This window comes from Rhinoraja longicauda, chromosome 11, assembly GCF_053455715.1.
Source record: "Rhinoraja longicauda isolate Sanriku21f chromosome 11, sRhiLon1.1, whole genome shotgun sequence".
Taxonomy (NCBI): Eukaryota; Metazoa; Chordata; class Chondrichthyes; order Rajiformes; family Arhynchobatidae; genus Rhinoraja; species Rhinoraja longicauda.
The window spans coordinates 42,785,699-42,805,832 of NC_135963.1; the positions used below are offsets into that span (position 1 = coordinate 42,785,699).

At 45.0% G+C, this 20,134-nt stretch overlaps 1 protein-coding gene across 3 annotated transcripts in view; it reads left to right on the forward strand.

Moving 5' to 3' along the window:
* The first annotated feature begins 616 nt into the window (after positions 1-616).
* Positions 617-20,134, forward strand: part of tnr (tenascin R (restrictin, janusin)) — a 57,841-nt gene continuing 38,323 nt past the window's right edge. The window contains exons 1-5 of one of the 3 annotated variants that reach the window (XM_078407490.1): positions 617-695; positions 1,119-1,234; positions 12,529-13,061; positions 16,783-17,259; positions 18,283-18,546. In XM_078407490.1, coding sequence (XP_078263616.1) covers positions 12,599-13,061; positions 16,783-17,259; positions 18,283-18,546 — 1,204 coding nt within the window. In that variant the 5' untranslated portion in view covers positions 617-695; positions 1,119-1,234; positions 12,529-12,598. The other 2 variants (XM_078407491.1, XM_078407489.1) reach the window with 2 other exon arrangements.

The window sequence follows — 20,134 nt, forward strand, 5'->3', positions numbered from 1 at the left end:
CTATGAATGCTAACATACCATTCGCTTTCTTCACTGCCTGCTGCACCTGCCTGCACGCTTGCTTTCAATGACTCAATCCAATCTCAATCCTCTAAATGAGGGGAGGGGGACATAGGCCCAACCAGCCCAGTGATTCATCATAAGAAAGCCCTTCACCAGAGCACGGCATTCAATGCAATTGCAGAACCCCTGAAATTAGGTGGTCAAAACCCTGTAAAGTAATCTTGGGTGGTGTCACCAATACACAACAGCAAAACCCGTTGCTCTGAGACCGCGCTCGCCTTGTATTAAAAAGCATTGCTTGTTTCTTGCTGGCAAGAGGAGTCCCCTGGCTCCGTGCTGCTCCACATAACCTGATCATTCACCTATGTCAGGCAGCCCAGCAACAACACCCTGGCACCCCATCAATTACAGTTTGCCCACCTGAAGTTGAGGCACCCTTCTCATCAGTTTCTGTTTTGTTCTCTTGTCGAGGGGAATGCACTGCCCCAGTGCTGCCAACTGTTATGTGAGCAGTAATCTTTTGTGTGGCACTTCACAGAGTGCCTTTTGGAAATTCATACACCGCATCTTGTCAGTTGCTGTACAGGATTCGCCAATATCCTCGTGAATGGCAGAGCAACTCAAGATGAATACCATCCATTTCTTTTGGTCTGAAGAATTCGCACTTGGACGTGTCTGCAGTATACTGCGAGGTAGATCATTCTGCCGTGAACCAGTATAGACTTTGAAAGTTGCAGTTCATGTCTTTTATGCCCTCTTGCAATCCACAAAGTGCAGGATTGGATAATGAAAAGATATTGAACATGAGAGGAAAAAATAGGGATTATTATTAAAGTGAGAAGGATGAGAATTTTTGGTCCAGAGATTGATAGCTTACTGTGGCTGATTTTTCGATCTGCTGCTTTGGCATAAAACACGAATGTTGGTTTATGTAAATAGATCAATGAAATAAGTGGAGAGGTTGCTGGAAAGAGGCCACAGATTCTGGAGCCGAGCAAATGTGAGGCTTGCAGATGTGAGGCTGAATGTGAATAGAGTGAAGCCATCTATCGCAGGGGACTGTACAATTGGCATTTGAATTGCTCAGTCCGACCAACGCTCTGCTTTCATTTCAGTGAGGGGAAGGGCCGAGCAGGCAGCTGAGAGGACAGTGGAGGAGAGAGAGGTGATCGTAGCTGAAGGACTCACTCTGAACGAGCCTCACTCAGTAGGGTATCAGCTACTGAATAAGGTAAGCACACAGTACTTTCTTCATTCAGCCAGTGTCGCTCGTGTGCGTGGAAACTGTGGGCTGCCAAATCTAAGCAGGCCATATTTCAGCACTACTGCAGTGAGCTTGAGCTGCTGACATTGTGCTATATAGCTCAAAGCAGTGAGATCTGTGTTTAAACTAAGCGGCAGCTCTGGCTGGGCACACATTCACCTGCCGCTTCCAACCAGCCCTCCAAATGCGCGCCTCTCCCCTTCCATGTAGACCCACACACACTCTCTTGCTCCCACAGACTCGCCCTCATGCGCTATCTTTCTCTCACCTCCACTTTCAGGTAGCTTCAACCATATACCCCCTCCTCTCCCACCACACCTCTTTTACCCTCCTTTCTGCCCATCCTCTTTCTGGAACTACACCTTCATTTTCTACCATCTGTCTAACCCTCCTTTTCTTTCTGCTATTTCCACTACTCTCTCCTCTCATTTTCTCTCCCTATCCCCACTCCACCGCGTTCTACATAATCTTCCCTCCTCACCCACCCACTTGTTTTTTTTATTCATTCTTTCTTCTCTTTACTATTTGAGTGCTTTCTCTGTCCATCCTTCCCCATTCTTTCTTGACTCATGCTTTCTTTCCATCCCCTGCCCGTTCTATTCTTTTCTACTTCCTTCTCTTTTTACTCTGGTTCACTCTCTGCCCCATCTCTATATCATTCCTTTCTACCCTTCTGTCGTATTTAATTGCCTATCCTTCCTCCTTCGTTCTCCGGTATTTTTCTGACCCTTTCACTCCCTCCTCCTTACCTATTTCAACACAAACAGAAGCCATGAAGTCGGTTTCCAGCAGAGCAATCCCATCAGTCCCACTCCGCCTCTCCTTAAGAATAAGGGGTAGGCCATTTAGGACTGAGATGAGGAAAACCTTGTCACCCAGAGAGTTGTGAATCTGTGGAATTCTCTGGATGTACTCAAGATTGAGTTAGATACAGCTCTTCGGGCTAAAGAATCAAGGGATATGGGGAGAAAGCAGGAACGGGGTACTAATTTAGGATGATCAGCCATGATCATATTGAATGGCGGTGTCACTCAAAGGGCCGGATGGCCTACTCCTGCACCTATTGTCTATGTTTCCATCCCTGAACTCCTGCAGTTTATCTTCTCATTCACCTGCATTAATCTCTCTTTTGCCGCCTATCTCAAGTAGGGTTACCTTACAGCAGCCACCTAATCTGACAACCTGCATGTCTTTGGGATGTGGGAGGAAACTGGAAGTCCTGGAGGGAACCTATGCAGTCAGAGGGATACCGTGCAAACTCCACCACAACAGCACCGGAGTTCAGGATTGAACCTCTGGCCCTGTCACCTTGAGGCAGCATCACCCACTCGGGCGTACTTCTAGAAACAGAATTGTGACCGATGTGAGAGGGGAGGTGAATACAGAAGTTAAAGTGTTGTACTTAAATGCGCGTAGTATAAAGTGGATGAGCTTGAGGCTCAGTTAGTCATGGGCAAGTATGGCAAGTATGATGTTGTAGGGATCACTGAGACATGGCTACAAGAGGACCAGGGCTGGGAACTGAATATTCAGGGGTACACAACGTATAGAAAAGACAGACAGGTGGGCAGAGGGGGTGGGGTTGCTCTGATGGTAAGGAATGATATTCATTCCCTTGCAAGGGGTGACATAGAATCAGGAGATGTTGAATCAGTATGGATAGAAATGAGAAATTGTAAGGGTAAAAAGACCCTAATGGGAGTTATCTATAGGCCCCCAAACAGTAGCCTCGACATAGGGTGCAAGTTGAATCAGGAGATAAAATTGGCGTGTCAAAAATGTAATGCTACGGTGGTTATGGGAGATTTCAGCATGCAGGTAGACTGGGAAAATCAGGTTGGAAATGGACCCCAGGAAAGAGAGTTTGTAGAGTGCCTTCGAGATGGATTCTTAGAACAGCTTGTACTGGAGCCTACCAGGGAGAAGGCAATTCTGGATTTAGTGTTGTGTAATGATCCTGATCTGATAAGGGGACTAGAGGTAAAAGAGCCATTAGGAGGCAGTGATCACAACATGATAAGTTTTACTCTGCAAATGGAAAGGCAGAAGGGAAAATCGGAAGTGTCGGTATTACAGTATAGCAAAGGGGATTACGGAGGCATGAGGCAGGAGCTGGCCAAAATTGACTGGAAGGAGGCCCTAGCAGGGAAGACGGTAGAACAGCAATGGCAGGTATTCCTGGGAATAATGCAGAGGTTGCAGGATCAATTTATTCCAAAGAGGCGGAAAGACTCTAAGGGGAGTAAGAGACACCTGTGGCTGACAAGGGAAGTCAGGGACAGCATAAAAATTAAGGAGAGGAAGTATAACATAGCAAAGAAGAGTGGGAAGACAGAGGATTGGGACTCTTTTAAAGAGCAACAAAAGTTAACTAAAAAGGCAATACGGGGAGAAAAGATGAGGTACGAGGGTAAACTAGCCAATAATATAAAGGAGGATAGCAAAAGTTTTTTTAGGTACGTGAAGAGGAAAAAAATAGTCAAGGCAAATGTGGGTCCCTTGAAGACAGAAACAGGGGAATTTATTATGGGGAACAAAGAAATGGCAGACGAGTTAAACCGTTACTTTGGATCTGTCTTCACTGAGGAAGATACACACAATCTCCCAAATGTTCTAGGGGTCGGAGGAACTGAAGGAAATCCACATTAGGCAGGAAATGGTTTTGGGTAGACTGATGGGACTGAAGGCTGATAAATCCCCAGGGCCTGATGGTCTGCATCCCAGGGTACTTAAGGAGGTGGCTCTAGAAATAGTGGAAGCATTGGAGATCATTTTTCAATGTTCTATAGATTCAGGATCAGTTCCGGTGGATTGGAGGATAGCAAATGTTACCCCACTTTTTAAGAAAGGAGGGAGAGAGAAAACGGGTAATTATAGACCAGTTAGTCTGACATCAGTGGTGGGGAAGATGCTGGAGTCAATTATAAAAGACGAAATTGCTGAGCATTTGGATAGCAGTAACGGGATCATTCCGAGTCAGCATGGATTTACGAAGGGGAAATCATGCTTGACAAATCTACTGGAATTTTTTGAGGATGTAACTAGGAAAATTGACAAGGGAGAGTCAGTGGATGTGGTGTACCTCGACTTTCAGAAAGCCTTCGACAAGGTCCCACACAGGAGATTAGTGGGCAAAATTAGGGCACATGGTATTGGGGGTAGGGTACTGACAGACAGAAAGCAAAGAGTGGGGATAAATGGGTCCCTTTCGGAATGGGAGGCAGTGACCAGTGGGGTACCGCAAGGTTCGGTGCTGGGACCCCAGCTATTTACGATATACATTAATGACTTAGACGAAGGGATTAAAAGTACCATTAGCAAATTTGCAGATGATACTAAGCTGGGGGGTAGTGTGAATTGTGAGGAAGATGCAATAAGGCTGCAGGGTGACTTGGACAGGTTGTGTGAGTGGGCGGATACATGGCAGATGCAGTTTAATGTAGATAAGTGTGAGGTTATTCACTTTGGAAGTAAGAATAGAAAGGCAGATTATTATCTGAATGGTGTCAAGTTAGGAGGAGGGGGAGTTCAACGAGATCTGGGTGTCCTAGTGCATCAGTCAATGAAAGGAAGCATGCAGGTACAGCAGGCAGTGAAGAAAGCCAATGGAATGTTGGCCTTCGTAACAAGAGGAGTTGAGTATAGGAGCAAAGAGGTCCTTCTACAGTTGTACCGGGCCCTGGTGAGACCGCACCTGGAGTACTGTGTGCACTTTTGGTCTCCAAATTTGAGGAAGGATATTCTTGCTATGGAGGGCGTGCAGCGTAGGTTCACTAGGTTAATTCCCGGAATGGCGGGACTGTCATATGTTGAAAGGCTGGAGCGATTGGGCTTGTATACACTGGAATTTAGAAGGATGAGGGGGGATCTTATTGAAACATATAAGATAATTAGGGGATTGGACACATTAGAGGCAGGAAACATGTTCCCAATGTTGGGGGAGTCCAGAACAAGGGGCCACAGTTTAAGAATAAGGGGTAGGCCATTTAGAACGGAGATGAGGAAGAACTTTTTCAGTCAGAGAGTGGTGAAGGTGTGGAATTCTCTGCCTCAGAAGGCAGTGGAGGCCAGTTCGTTGGATGCTTTCAAGAGAGAGCTGGATAGAGCTCTTAAGGATAGCGGAGTGAGGGGGTATGGGGAGAAGGCAGGAACGGGGTACTGATTGAGAGTGATCAGCCATGATTGCATTGAATGGCGGTGCTGGCTCGAAGGGCTGAATGGCCTACTCCTGCACCTATTGTCTATTGTCTATTGTCTATTGTCTATAATACATTTGTCACTTCAAGCTTGCTCCGCCATTCAATTTGTCGATCTCCACACCACGTTCCAGATCTCTCCCCATACTCCTAGATGGCTTTTGTATCTAGAAATCAATCTGCTTCCCTACTTAAATATACTCAGTGGCATGGCCTCCGAACCCCTCTGTGGGGGAGAATTCCATTGGTTCACCAAACTCAGGCCAAATATATTACCCTCACCTCAGTCCTAAATACCTCACCTCATATCCTGAGCGAGAGTTCTGGTACTAGATTCCCCTCATCTCCTTGTATCCTTAGTAGAACCTTGTATATTTTGACAAGCCCCCCTCTCATTTTTCATATCTCTGGAGAATATGGACCTAGTTGATCCCAATCTCTTCTCATCCAAAAGCCCCCCCCCCCCCCTCTTCTCTACACAGACAGAACCAAGATCAGGATTGAATCCAAGTTATTGGAGCTGTGTGGCAGCAGCACTACTTGCTGCACCAATGCTTTGTCCTTAATCCTGCTGGTTTATTTCAAGGTGTTCAGTTATTACATAATAGTATGTGATGTAATAGTATTTCCCTACTACTGATATTAGGCAAGTTGGCTTGACATTCCTGTTTTCCTCTCGTTTCCTAAATAGTGAGGTTACATTTGTCACCCTCCAATCTGAAGGAAATCTTCCCTCATCTAATTTACAGAATTATGGAACCAATTATGACAACCAAAGGATCTACTATCATCATAGCTACCTCATTTAACACACAGGTTAGGTTATCAGGTTATCAAGCCTGGGATTTATTGGCTTTTGGTCCTATTAATTTCCTTTAACATCTACTTTTCATTGGACCCTTTGTACTCCAGGAGTTTTCTTTTAAACTCTCCATGAAACCACGGCCATAGTATTTAATTTATTCATCTTCCATTATTTTGCTCCATTATAAATTGTCCTGCTTCTGATTCTGAGGCCATTTTTTTACTCACATTTTTCATTTTACTGCTTTCTACTGAAAATAAGTATTCATTTTATATTAGCTAAAACAACAACAAAAGAAACCATCTTCAACCATCTACAACAAAATATCAATATCTCTAATTAACTATATCAGCTAATAGCATAGATTCTCATTTGGAGCTTTTGATGTCCCCTTTATGTTCTTGAACGTTTATTCTCAAACTCTATTTTAACTCTTGCTTTTATTTTACTGAATTCTAAATTGCTCTAAATCTTCAGGTTTGCAACTTTCTTGGTAACTTTATGTGTCTCTTCTTGGTATCTGACTGCACGTAACTATTGTTGGCCATGGTCGAGTCATTTTCCCTTCAACATTTTCTATGTCAGGAAGTTGTCTATAACCGCTGCTGTTCCTAACTTTTTACTGTGACTGTGAATGAGTCACGTAGAGACCAGAGCTGTAACGTAGCAGCCATTATTCATCACAAGCAGGAGGACACGGTGGAAGATTCTCCCTTGGGATTCTCCCCTGGAAGAATCTCTCCAAATTGAAAATTCAGTGAGTTTTTATACTCGTTAAAAAAAAGATAACAGCAGGTGATTGAATACAATATCAAGCATTGCAATTGCACAAGGTGCATATTTTGGGTGTAGACAAATCATCCCATCTTGTTCGATGTTTCCAATGGGAGCACATCTTGAATGGCAAGACCGTCAAATATCTTTGTTGGGCCAAAATAAGGAGGAGAGAAATCCCAGACCCAAAATTAATGGTGCAGGGGTTGAGTCTCAGAGTTCCCAAATATCTTTATAAAATTATGAGAAGCATAGATAGGCTAGACAATCAGACCCTTTTCTCAAGGAAATGAATGCCAAATACTAGAGGGCATAGTCTTAAGGTGAAAGAGGCAATTTTAAAAGTAGATTTATGAGTCAAGTTTCTTCTTTGCACAGAGTTGTAGGTACATGTAATGCACTTCATAAGTTCATAAGTGGTAGGAACAGAATTAGGCCATTTGGCCCATCAAGTCTATGTCACCTCTCCCATGGATGGTCCAGAGAACATGTCCTCTACATCGTCCATCATGCGGAAGGGCCAGAGATGACATCCTCTATATCACCCCTATTGTGGAAGGACCAGACACAACTCCCATTCTGATTTCTGTGCCTGCTACTATCTGCCTCCACCTGGACTGATGACCTGACTTCTGAGCCAGCAACTTTCTCTGGTTCTCATGCCTTATGGCCAATGATGTCCCATCTCCTGCTCCCTTTTGCCCATTCTTCTCAACTATCGAATATCCTTGCATTTTCATCTCCAAGCCTTGGGTCACCCTGAAGCCATGCCTCTGCGATGACAATTATATTTATCCATTTGCATCCATATGCAAACAGATTCACTGACTTGATTATAGATGCTTCACACTTTGATATTCCTCCTGCAGATTTGTCTTTCAATATTTATTGGCTTCTCAGTCCTTTTTGAACACGTCTCTCCTCCTTAATGTCCCTCCTTGCCACTCCCTTTCCTGCACTGTAAATTACTGACATTCTTATTTCACTTTGTATCCATGTTCAAGATCCACAAATTCTACATCCCAGACTCATCTGTGTTGCCCCACCCTGCTCTTTCCAACTGTAGCCCATCTCACATTCTCCTCCCGTTCCTGGATCCAACCGTTCCTCCGGTTCCCAATCCACCTTCTCTTGTTCCCCAGAGGTGTTATTGATTTCAGCAGCTCCTGCTTGTCACTTTTTTCATTACTTCTCGTATTTCTTTACCACACCAGAGGAGGATATTTGGCCCATTGAGTGCAAACACTCACCAAATCAGGTGAGTTGCATGGTCCAAATTTCTTCTGCTGTGGTGACACCTGTCTGTGCACAACTAATTTAGCTTCCAGAGCTATTGTAAAGCATTTACTTAATTTCACATAGTTTATTTTTCTGTCTTCCATTTTTGGTTTAATTTAGAACAACTTTATGCTTTCAATCTCTTTAATTGATGCCAATGGATTTACAATTCAATGCAGTCGTCATTCATAATTAACTTTTAGTAGAGTTTTACAGCAGAGAAACAGGCCCTTAGGCACACTCTGTGCCAATCATTAAACACACCCACCCACTCGTTTAATCCTGTGCTAATCTCATTTCATACTCGCCACATACTCAACTCCCCTTATTATTTTTTATCCCCCCAGATTTTATTACTACCCGACACACTACTGACCCCCCCACATCTTCAGGCTATAGGAGGAAACCAGAGCACCCAGGGGAACCCACAGTGTCACAGGGAGGGCGTGCAAAGGCCACACAGACAGCATAAGAGGTTAGGATTAAACTGGATCTCTGGAGCTGTAAGGCAGCGGCACTATCAGTTGTGCCACTGTGCCACTGCACGTACTGATCTATGACACATAACTCATTGAACAAGGCTCACACGTGTTGGCTGAGACTTGCACACTCAGGTGGCTGGGTGCTGTTTTGGTGGATTGCCGAGATTATGCTTTGCACACTGAAGCTCTCATGTCCTGTGCACTCCCAGACAGAGTGTATTGTTCTCCTTCACCCTCTGTGTATTGTACATGAGCATGAGCTGACATTGTGATGTCAACAGGCTGCTTGGTACCAGACTGGAGTGCATTGATCCTTTGTATCTGTTGTGCACTGAGACACATATGACTGCACCATGCCAGACATAAGTAACTTGTTCCCTTTAACCCTCTGTGCACCAGATACAAGAACGAAGAGCAGAAATAACCCATTAACCCATTCACTCCTTTTGCCAGCCATTACGTTTGTGACAGATCCATTGTCTCAACTTCACCGAAGGTAGATGGACATCTCTGGAGAAAAGGAATGGATGATGTTTTGGGTTGAGACCCTTCTTCAGACTGAGAGTCAGGGGAAAGGGAAACGAAGGAAGTTCACCAACGGAAGAACTCTTTCACCCAGACCTTGAAATCTGGAACATGTTGCCTGTGTGGGTGATGGGGGTGGATACTCTTAAACACCTGGTAAATGGATTTAGTGCAGGTGTGCATAATGGTCAGCATGGATACAGTGAGCCAAAGGGTCTGTTCCTGTGTTGTATGAATCCAAATTAGAGGAAATATAGTGTAGTCTATTGAATGTGTCCTCATGACATAATCTCTCCATCTCAGGAATTAGTAAACTTTACCTGCTGGCTTCTTGCATATAAATATGGTTCCTTGTCAAGTCAAGTCAAATTTATTTGTCACACACACATACACGATGTGCAGTGAAATGAAAGTGGCAATGCCTGCGGGTTGTGCACAAAAAAGAATTACAGTTACAGCATATAAATAAAGTTAATAAGTTACTATTAGTGTCGACAAAAATTTAGTCTCTGGGGTTATAAAAGTTGACAGTCCTGCTGGCCTGTGGGAAGAAGCTCCGTCTCATCCTCTCCGTTTTCGCAGCGTGACAGCGGAGGCGTTTGCCTGATCGTAGCATCTGGAACAGTCCGTTACTGGGGTGGCAGGGGTCCCTCATGATCTTGCTTGCTCTGGATCTGCACCTCCTGATGTATAGGTCCTGCAGGGGGATGAATGTAGTTCCCATGGTGTGTTCTGCCGAACGCACTACTCTCTGCAGGGCCATCCTGTCCTGGGCAGAGCTGTTCCCAAACCAGACTGTAATGTTGCCGGACAGGATGCTCTCTACAGCCCCAGAGTAGAAGCAATGAAGGATCCTCAGAGACACTCTGAATTTCCTCAATTGTCTAAGGTGATAAAGGCGCTGCTTAGCCTTACCCACCAGTGCAGCAATGTGCGTTGCCCACGTCAGATCCTCTGTGATGCCCAAGTATTTAAAACTGCTCACCCTATCCACAGTAGACCCATTTATCTCCAGTGGCGTGTACGTCCTTGGATGTTTAGCCCTTCTGAAGTCCACAATCAGCTCCTTCGTTTTAGTGACATTCAAGAGGAGGCTATTGTCCTGACACCAGAGTGCCAGATCAGCCACCTCCTCCCGGTAGGCCTTCTCGGTGGGCATAGAGATTTGAAATCTGCACAGTGCTCTATCGCCAAGGCCCTATATATGTAATAAGTTTTCTTTAAAACTCTGATCCTTCAGTAATAAAGGTTAATGTGCCATTTCTTTCCTTAAAGCATAGGTTCAGTAAACAGAAGTAATTCTGTAATAGAAAGGCAAAATGCTGAAGTTGTTATGAATCCTATGTGGGAGCAAAATGTTGGAGATACTCACTGGTCAGGCAGCTTCTGTGAAGTGAGAAATACTCGACATTTCAGGTCTGAAAGTTCCCAACCGAAATGCTGTCTGTCCATTTCCTTCCACAGATGCTGCCTGACTACTGAGTTCCTCCAGCAATTTGCTGTTGACTTGGCATTTCATGCTAATGACTTTTTAATCAAACAAATTGACCATCATTTGTGTGTGGCACCATATCTACACCTCTGTACCGACAGCTTCTTTTCATGTAAACATATTGTCTTTCATTCTCTACCAGTCAAAATGGACCATTGCATTTTTCAATGTGAAGTTCTTTCCCAGTTACTTTCATCCCTGTTTGACAGCTTCCTTCCTCTTAGTACGGGGAGTGAATTATTCGCTCAACCTATACGTCAGTTCGGTTCTACATCTGACACTGTTCACATGACAACACCATGCCCATTTCATTTCAACTTGTTTGTTAACAAGTTGTCTGTAATGTTCCATTTCTTCGGGGGGATTATTTTCTCAGTGTTGTGGATGTGCTGGATTTGATTTTGAACCTGTCCGGGCTGTTTGTTCACTCAATATTGAAGTGTGGGCCTGGGAATGTGAGGCGCAAGGGTCTGTGTGATTTGTTGCCTGCTGGTGATTTCAGTGCCAGTTCCCTCACAAGAGTCTTAGAATGGGTGCAGTATTACTGGGTCAGAGCAGATGCTGGAGAATGAATCAGGCAGCCATCCAACTTCCGGGAATGTTAAGGCTGGTGTCTCCATCCAGCTCTGGCCAATGATTCTCTGCACATCGTCTGCTTTCAAAGATGTTTGTAATTCTCTTCTAGTCTCTTGCTGAAGAAATAGGATTGCAGCATTACAAGAGTGTTTAAATAAAGTCTTCCCTAATGGACTGCCAGAAGCGCCACTAAGAAAGCAGAGGAAATGTAATGCAGCAAAATGGTGGCTGGCTTGCATTATCTATCAGAAAGGAAGCATTCAGCAGCTTCCAATAATCTAAATGCTGGTATCACTGAGCCTTTTGGAGCAGTCTGAATAGCTTGACACAGTGATGTCACACTGTGATTTGAACTCTCTCACAAAAGAAGATCTCTGACAACCTCAGCCTCTGCTTTCTCTCCTTTCCAAAAAGCAATTTGTATTTATGTAGCAACATGAATATACAAATGTCCCGAGCGACTTAATCGTGATATCAATCAACAAAACTTGGTATTGAGTCAGCTGGGAAAAGACAGCGAAAGCTAAAAATAGACACAGAATGCTAGAGGTTTGGTGTCAAGGAGCATCTTAAAAAGGAAGTAGAGAAACTAGGAGGTGTGGAGAATTAATTCTAGAGGTGAAGACCCTTGTATTACAGGACATGGGTGCAAGTGTCTAGGTTTTGGATGCCAGTATCATATCATATCATATATCATATCATATATATACAGCCGGAAACAGGCCTTTTCGGCCCACCAAGTCCGTGCCGCCCAGCGATCCCCGTACATTAACACTATCCTACACCCACTAGGGGCAATTTTTACATTTACCCAGCCAATTAACCTACATACCTACATCCATACAGTATGGATCTGTATGGCTCTTGGAGCAGGTTATAGTGCTAGGGAGCTCACAGAGATGGGAGTGGAAAGCCATGAAGAGTTTATAAAACAATGATGAAAATGTGAAAATCAAGGCTATTGATCAACAAGCAAAGAACAGTGGGTGGAAGGGACAATACTGATTAAGATGTAGTGTTTGGAAGATCTGTTGTTTATTGTGGTCAGAGGCCACTGAGGAGTGATTTGAAAATGGAGTTTTAGCAGGAGTCTTCAAGTGTTGGTTTGAACCTTGAACTGTTTGTTTTTGCAGCTCCCATTTCAAGACTCACTCATCCCTTGGGTGAGGCCACAACGAGTCCGAGGAACCATAAGGTGAAATTATGCTACTGTTCAATATCCTGGCTGTTTGCCTCAGCATGTTCGTGGATTGTGGTGAACATCAGGTGTTGGTCAATGCACAGCGGCAGCAAGGTGATGGGACTTCGGCCAGTGTTCATCAGATTAACCACACCGTGCTTCTCCAACAGCAGTCAATTATCTTCAATCACATCTATAACATTAACGTGCCGCTTGAGTCGCTCTATTCAGTGAGGGCAGAGAGTACCCTGGGACGGACTAAATCTTCTCCGCAGGAATACGCTGCTGAATACTTTGAACAAAACCAGACCATGGAGAGCCAGGTGGGCTTCACCCACAACATCAACATTCCCCAACAGGCCTGTGATTGCCTGAGGAGCTCGCTGCTCAAGAATCTCATGGACCGCATGGAGCTTCTGGAGAGAGAGGTTTCCATGCTCAGGCAAGAGTGCACTAGTGAATACTCGGCAGCAAGCTCGGCAGCAGGTAGGGAGCTTTCTCAGAACCCCAACCCTGCCCCGACCTCCAGCCCCATCAACAAGCTCTCTTGGCCAATTACACTTGCACCACATGAACCACCTGCCCTCCCCACTATGTCACATCACCACTGGATATCTTACAGACCTCTTGTTAATCCCATACATTGCACTCTCCGTTCTTATATTGTTCACCACTACTCCACTCCCCCATGACAGATCATATGAGCACAACGCACCACCCTATCCAGTGAAATCATACTATACATGAGTACGATAAAGCCATCCACAAGCACAACAGGTAGTGCAAAGTGAAAAATACCAGAGTGCCGAATATAGTGTTACATCATTATAATGTTACAGCTATAGGGAACGTGCTGATTTAAAAAGTTTAAGGGCCACAATGAGGTAGGTTGGAAGATCGGGACTACACCCTCAGATTAGATTTGATTGCTTTGATTAGAGTAGGTCCTATACTCAAAAATCTTCTCCGATAATCACCCTACCAATGATGTAAGGCTCACATAGTTTCCTAGATTGTCTCCATTGTCCTTCTGAAACATGGGGTCAGCATTGGCTATTCTCCAGTTCTGTGGCTGAAAAGGATATAAAGTCACACCCCCAACAAACCTATCTCTTGCCTCTGTCAATAACGGGTTAGATCCCATCAGGTCCTGGAGGCTTATCCACTTTAATCTTTTTCTAACAGCACCTCCTTCTTGGAAGATACCTTATTGGTATCAATAAGGCCAAGAATATCAGCATACCCCTCTCTCTACGTATTCTCTCTTCCATGGTGCATACCAATGCAAAGTATTCATATAATACATCACCCACTACCTACAGCTCCTGGTGTAAATTCCCTCATTTGTCCATGAATGGTCCTACCCTCTCCCTAGTTACCCACTTGTTTTTAATGTTTTGAATTAAATGCCTTTGGATTCTCCATTATAACGAGTACAGATGTTGGGATGTGATGTTGCAGAGTTGTACAAGATCAAGATTCCCAATTCCCTGTTCCTTTGCTATTTCCTTTATATTTCTCAAAGGTTCAGTCTGATTTTACCTTCCTTATCCTTACATATACTTGCTATTTTTCTTTGGCTAAATTACTTATTCGTTATTCAAGTTTTTAAACCTTGCCTTTCCCTCTCACGGGAACATATTGGTCTTGAATTCTACCAATTGTCCTTTAAATGACTCCCACAAATCAGATGTGCACTTACTCAATAATGCCTGTTCCCAGTCTACTCTCCACAGCTTTTGCCTAATACAGCTGTAATCAGCTTTCCCCCAATTTAGCACTTTCAACTGAGGTCCACCATCACACCCACAGGCAGGTGTGATGGAATCATCACACATTTACAGCAGCAGAAGGCCATTCAGTCCCTCACGGCTGTATTGGTTCTCCTAATTATCCTTATCCGCTCAGTTATGGATCACTATTCCCAAAATGCTCTCCGTTTGAAACTCCGCTCACCTGACTACTTGTATTTCCTAATACAAAGTCTGGTGTGGCTCATTCCCTGGCTGAACTGTCTACATACTGTGTCAGGAAACCCGCTTGGATGCACCTGAAGTATTTTGGTCCATCTAAACCTCTGGTGCTGTAAGGGTACCATACAATTTTGGGGTAGTTGTGTTACCCACTACACCCACCCTATTGGTTTTGCATCTTCCCATTACCTGTTCCTCTTGCTGAATATTAGTGCCCCATAGTATAACCCCATCACAGTCATTGTAGCTTTCTTCTTCCTGAACTCTAGCCACAAGTGCCTCACTGGATGTGCCCTCCTGGTGTCCTCTCTAAATGCCACTGTGACATTCTCTTGATCAATCATGCAGCTCCTCCATCTCTTTTACATCCCTCTCTATCACATTTGAAGCTTCTGAACCCCAGAACATTGAGATGCCTGTCCTGCCCTTTTCCAAACCAGTTTGATTCTCCACAGTGTAAATGTCATTAATAGATCACACTGACAGCTTGGGTCGATGCTGTCTGAGGGAGGGACCTCACAGCTCCTCAGGGCTGCCCCACGTCATGCAGCTAAAGCCAGACACCAGAAGGAGGCAGCAGTGGAGCTAACAGGCAGGAGGGCAGCCTTTCTAGGCCTACAATTTATCTGCAACATTATAGGTGATGCTTGACTGGAGGATTGGGTAATAACTGTGAACAAGACTATGAGCATCCACCTTATCTCTGTCTCTCATGATTTTATACACTTCTATGACATCACCCTTTAGTCATTTGCGCTCCATGGAATAAAGACCTAGCCTGCTCAACCTCCCCCTTTTGTTCAAGCCCACAAGTCTGGCAACAGCTTCATACAGCTTCACTGCACTCTTTCCAGCTTAATAGTATTTTTCCCGTAGCAGGATGACAAGAACTGCATACAATATTCCAAGTGAGGCCTCATCAACATCTTGTACAATTGTAACATCGCAACCTGACAGGAAAACCTATACACAATTTCCCAAAAGCCTTTCTCACAACCCCATCTACCCATTACACTACTTTCAGGGAACTATATACTTGTACTCTTAGATCCCTCTGCTCAAGAGTTGTGATGTCATGTTACAACCCTACCAGACATTGTTGGGGGGGGGGGAAATGGCAGATGGAGTTTAACTCGAGCAAGTGTGAGGTGTTGCACTTTGGAAGCTTGAATGTAAGGGGAAAATGCATAGTTAATACCAAGACCCTTAACAGCATTGATGTACAGAGGGATCTTGGAGTCCGAGTTCATAGCTCACTGAAGGTGGCAGCACATGTAGATCGGGTGGTAAAGAAGGTGTATGGTAAGCTTGCCTTCATTGCTAGAGGCATTGAGTATAAGAGTCAGGAAGTCATGATGCAGCTCCATAGGACGTAGGTTAGGCCACATTTACAGTTTTGTGTGCAGTTGTGGTCGCTCCTGAACAGGAAAGATGTGGAGGCTTTGAAGAGGGTGCAGAGGAGGATTACGGGAATGCTGCCCAGATTGCTGGGTCTCTGCTGCAGGAAGAGGTTGGATTGACTTGGATTGTTTTCTGTGGAACGTCAGAGGTTGAGGGGGGAACTTAATAGAAATATATTCAATTATGAGAAGCATAGATAGAGTCGACTTGTCAGAGCCTGTTTCCCAGGGTAGAAATGTCCAACACTAGGGGGCATAGCTATACAGTAAACTTTAATGGCTATGTGCGGAGCACGGTTTTTATACTGGTGGGGGCCTGGAACGCATTGCCAGGGGTAGTGGTGGAGGCAGATATGATAGTAGCACAAGAGGCATTTAGATAGGCACATTGGACGTGCAGGGAATAGAGGGATGAGGGTCATCTTCAGGCACCTGACACCGTCTAATTTGGCATCACGTTCGGCACAAACATTAATGGGAACATTTGTGTGCTGTATTGTTCTATGTTCTGTAATTAAAGATGACCATACTGGGAGTATTGCAGTGCTGGTCACCCAGCTATATGAAGGTTGTGATTAAGCAAGAGAGGATATTGAAAAGACCAGCACGGATGAGTTGAGCCATTCTGTTTCCGTGTTTACAATCCTCCATGACTCCAGGACGTCCCGTGCGTGCTTTAGATGTTAATGGAGTGCCTGGCACACGAAGATTTTGCTGAGCTGCTGGTGCTGCCACATCCCAGTGGTTACTGTCTCCACTTTCCCTGCAGGGGACAGTCCCAGTTTCGGCTGCTGCCTGGCCTTCTCTAACTCTGCTCCCTCACTCTCATTCCAGGTCAAGTTGATTATGCTCCCATGTGCAGTGGGCACGGGAACTTCAGCATGGAGACGTGTGATTGCAGCTGTGACCTCGGCTGGACAGGCAAGGGATGCTCAGAGCTGCTTTGCTCGTCCAACTGCTCCGGACAGGGCGTGTGTGTCAACGGGCAGTGCGTCTGTGACCCAGGCTACCTGGGGCAGGACTGCAATGACACGGGATGCCCAAATGACTGCAGTGGCCACGGCCGATGTGTACAGGAGGAATGTGTCTGTGAGGAAACCTACAAAGGAGAGGACTGTAGCCAGCTGAAGTGCCCCAATGCATGCTCGGGAAATGGGCAGTGTGTTAATGACTCCTGCCTGTGCTCGGCGGCTTACACCGGAGAGGACTGCAACCAGTTGAGGTGCCTGAACAACTGCAGCGACCATGGCCAGTGCAACGGCGGCACCTGCTCCTGTCTGGATGGCTACACTGGACAGGACTGTGCAGCAGGTAAAGGTCCAGTACGGAGATGTCACCAGGTTATGGGTGGGGTGGACGGGGACTCGACAGGCAGGTGTGATGGAATCATCACACATGCACAGCAGCAGAAGGCCATTCAGTCCCTCACAGCTGTATTGGTTGTTTAAAAACTGCCTAGTTTGGTAGCACCCCCCATGCAGCACTAGATTTGTAGCCCTGCAGGTAACAAGTCTTCAAGGCCACCTGTAAAGTTGACAAGGGTTTGCAATGTGATGGGAACATATCTCTCTCACCCTTTAAGAGAGCACGTTCCATTCCTCTACCCTCGCCTTCCTTTCATCTTTCTCCTAATTATCAAAAAGCTACACCCTATGGTATTTGACTTTGGAAGCTTAGACTTTGAATATTTTTAAGACAGGGAAGGTTAGACTCTCGATAACAAAAGATTGCAAGAGAGCATGAGTGCATTATTGAGGTTTCCGTCAGGTCAGCCAAGATATTATGAAATGGCAGAACATATGCGAAACTGTGCCAACTCTACCCCACAGAATGTTTATCTGCTTGCCAGAATAAGTACAACACCAAGATGGTTAAGCAGACGGTATCTGCTTCCTGTTCATGGATATTTATCCTATGCTCTTGCTACTTGGTACAGTCATGATCTGGGGCGGGAGGGAATCTATTAGTCTCGAGGGAGGGCTTGCCCAATGCCCATGACACTGAGGAAGTGCTATTCCACGGCGAGACAGCAGATACTTCCTGGATGAAGCGTGGGGAGGGGGGTTCTGAGAGGGGGCTTGTTTTCCTGTGAGCACATCCCTGTAAGGATGTTGCCCTTCACAAACACACCTGGGTGGCAGTGTTGGAGGTGCTGGGTGGCAGTGTTGGAGGTGGTGGTCCTCTGGTCCTTCCTGTGGGCTTATTGCAAGTCTGCACCCATGAGGGAGACAGTGTTGGAGGAGAGGGTGGATTGATGGTCAGAGTGGTTGTCTGCAGGTGCAGTCAGATGGGGAAAGATGTGGTGCTGAAGTCTGCGGTCTTTGCCTCTCCCAGTTGCTCCACCGAAGTATCTCCAGACCACCGATGTTACTGATCGCACAGTTGAACTGCAGTGGGAGGGCTCCTCAGAAGTCGCTGAGTATTTCATCACCTACCACCCGATTAGCCCGGACTGGGTACAGAGAGAGCTACATGTTCCGGTGAATCAGACAACAGCCGCCATCCAAGGATTGGAGCCAGGCCTTGAATACGTCATTAATGTTCACGCTGTGAAGAAGCATCAGCTCAGTGAGCCCATCAGCTCCCACCTCACCACCCGTGAGTATGGCAGCATTCACACCTGAACCGCCACCAGTATTATGCCAGAGTGCCAGCGGATCCTTTTTACACCACTTGCATGTTGACACCACTGTGCTCTTTTGTTGTTTCGTGTGATGGCACTGCCGTAGGTGTTAACATGTGTGTGCACCTGCATGCTTCTGTGCAGCTGGGTGATGTCACTGCATTCCGAACCCTTACCTCTCCTGGTTTTAAATCAGATCCCAATTTTTTTTCAACAAGAATTAGCACTTTTAAAATTAACTTAAAATGGTCCAGGAAATTATTGGGTTTTCTTAGACATATAGAGGAAGTTCATCTCGCAGTCATCTCAGATCCAATAGCAGATGAGCTGAAATTGATGGTGTGTTTGACAGTGATTAAGATAGTCTTAAACTACAGGCAGATATTGATCAGTTTTTCCAATGTGCCTAGCCATGGCAGATGGAAATTAATCGCAGAATGGAATTTAAAGTGTTGTTGCACTAAATGGTCAGTTGGGAACAAACCTGGCCAGTTACTGGTATTTTAGTGGAAGAGTATTTTAGGAACAATGATCACAACGCCATAAGTTTTAAGATTGTTCTGAATTCTGTCTGGGGTAAGGTAGATCACAGAATTATTTGGCAGGGGTTAGGAAGAATGAATTGGGAGAAGTTGTTATTGGGTAAATCCACATCTGACACGTGGGAGTCTTTTAAAAGCCAGCAGATCAGAGTTCAGGTCCAGCATGGTCTAATAAGGAGGAAGGATAAGGATGGCAAGGTAAGGTAACCTTGGATGATAAAAGCGGTTGTAAATTTGATCAAAAAGAATAAAAGGATGTATATGTAAGGTTTAGAAAGATGAAATCAGAAGGTCCCTTGAGGAATATAAAGCAACCAGACAAAAAATGAAGCAGACAATTAGAGGGTCCAAAAGGAGCTATAAAATGTCATTCGTGAGTAGGATTAAAGAAAATCCCAAGGCTTTTTATATCTACGTTAAAATCAAGAGTGGGAACCAGGGATAAAGTATAAAGTGGGCAATTTATGCCTGGAGTCGGGACAGTGGTGTAGACAGTGAGAAAGGATGTCAAAGTATACAGTAGGATATACATCAGCTACAGAAATGGGCGGAGAAATAGCAGATGGAGTTTAATCAAAGCAAGTGTGAGGTTTTGCACTTTGGGAGATCGAATGTAAGGGGAAAATATACAATTAATGACAAGAATCTGAACAGAATTGATGTGCAGCGAAGCCTTGGAGTCCAAGTCCAGAGCTCACGGAAAGTAGCAATAGAAGTAGATAGAGTGGTAAAGAAGGATATAGTATGTTTGCCTTCATATGTTGAGCCATTAAGTATAAGAGTCAGGAAGTCATGTTGCAGCTTTATAGAATTTTGGTTAGGCTGCATTGTATGCAGTTCCGGGTTGCCCCATTTCAAGAATGATGTGGAGGTTTTGGAGAGGGATGCAGAAGAGGCTTACCAGAATGCTGCCAGGATTATAGGGTATTAGTTAAAAGGAGAGACAATAGACAATAGACAATGGGTGCAGGAGGAGGCCATTCGGCCCTTCGAGCCAGCACCGCCATTCAATGTGATCATG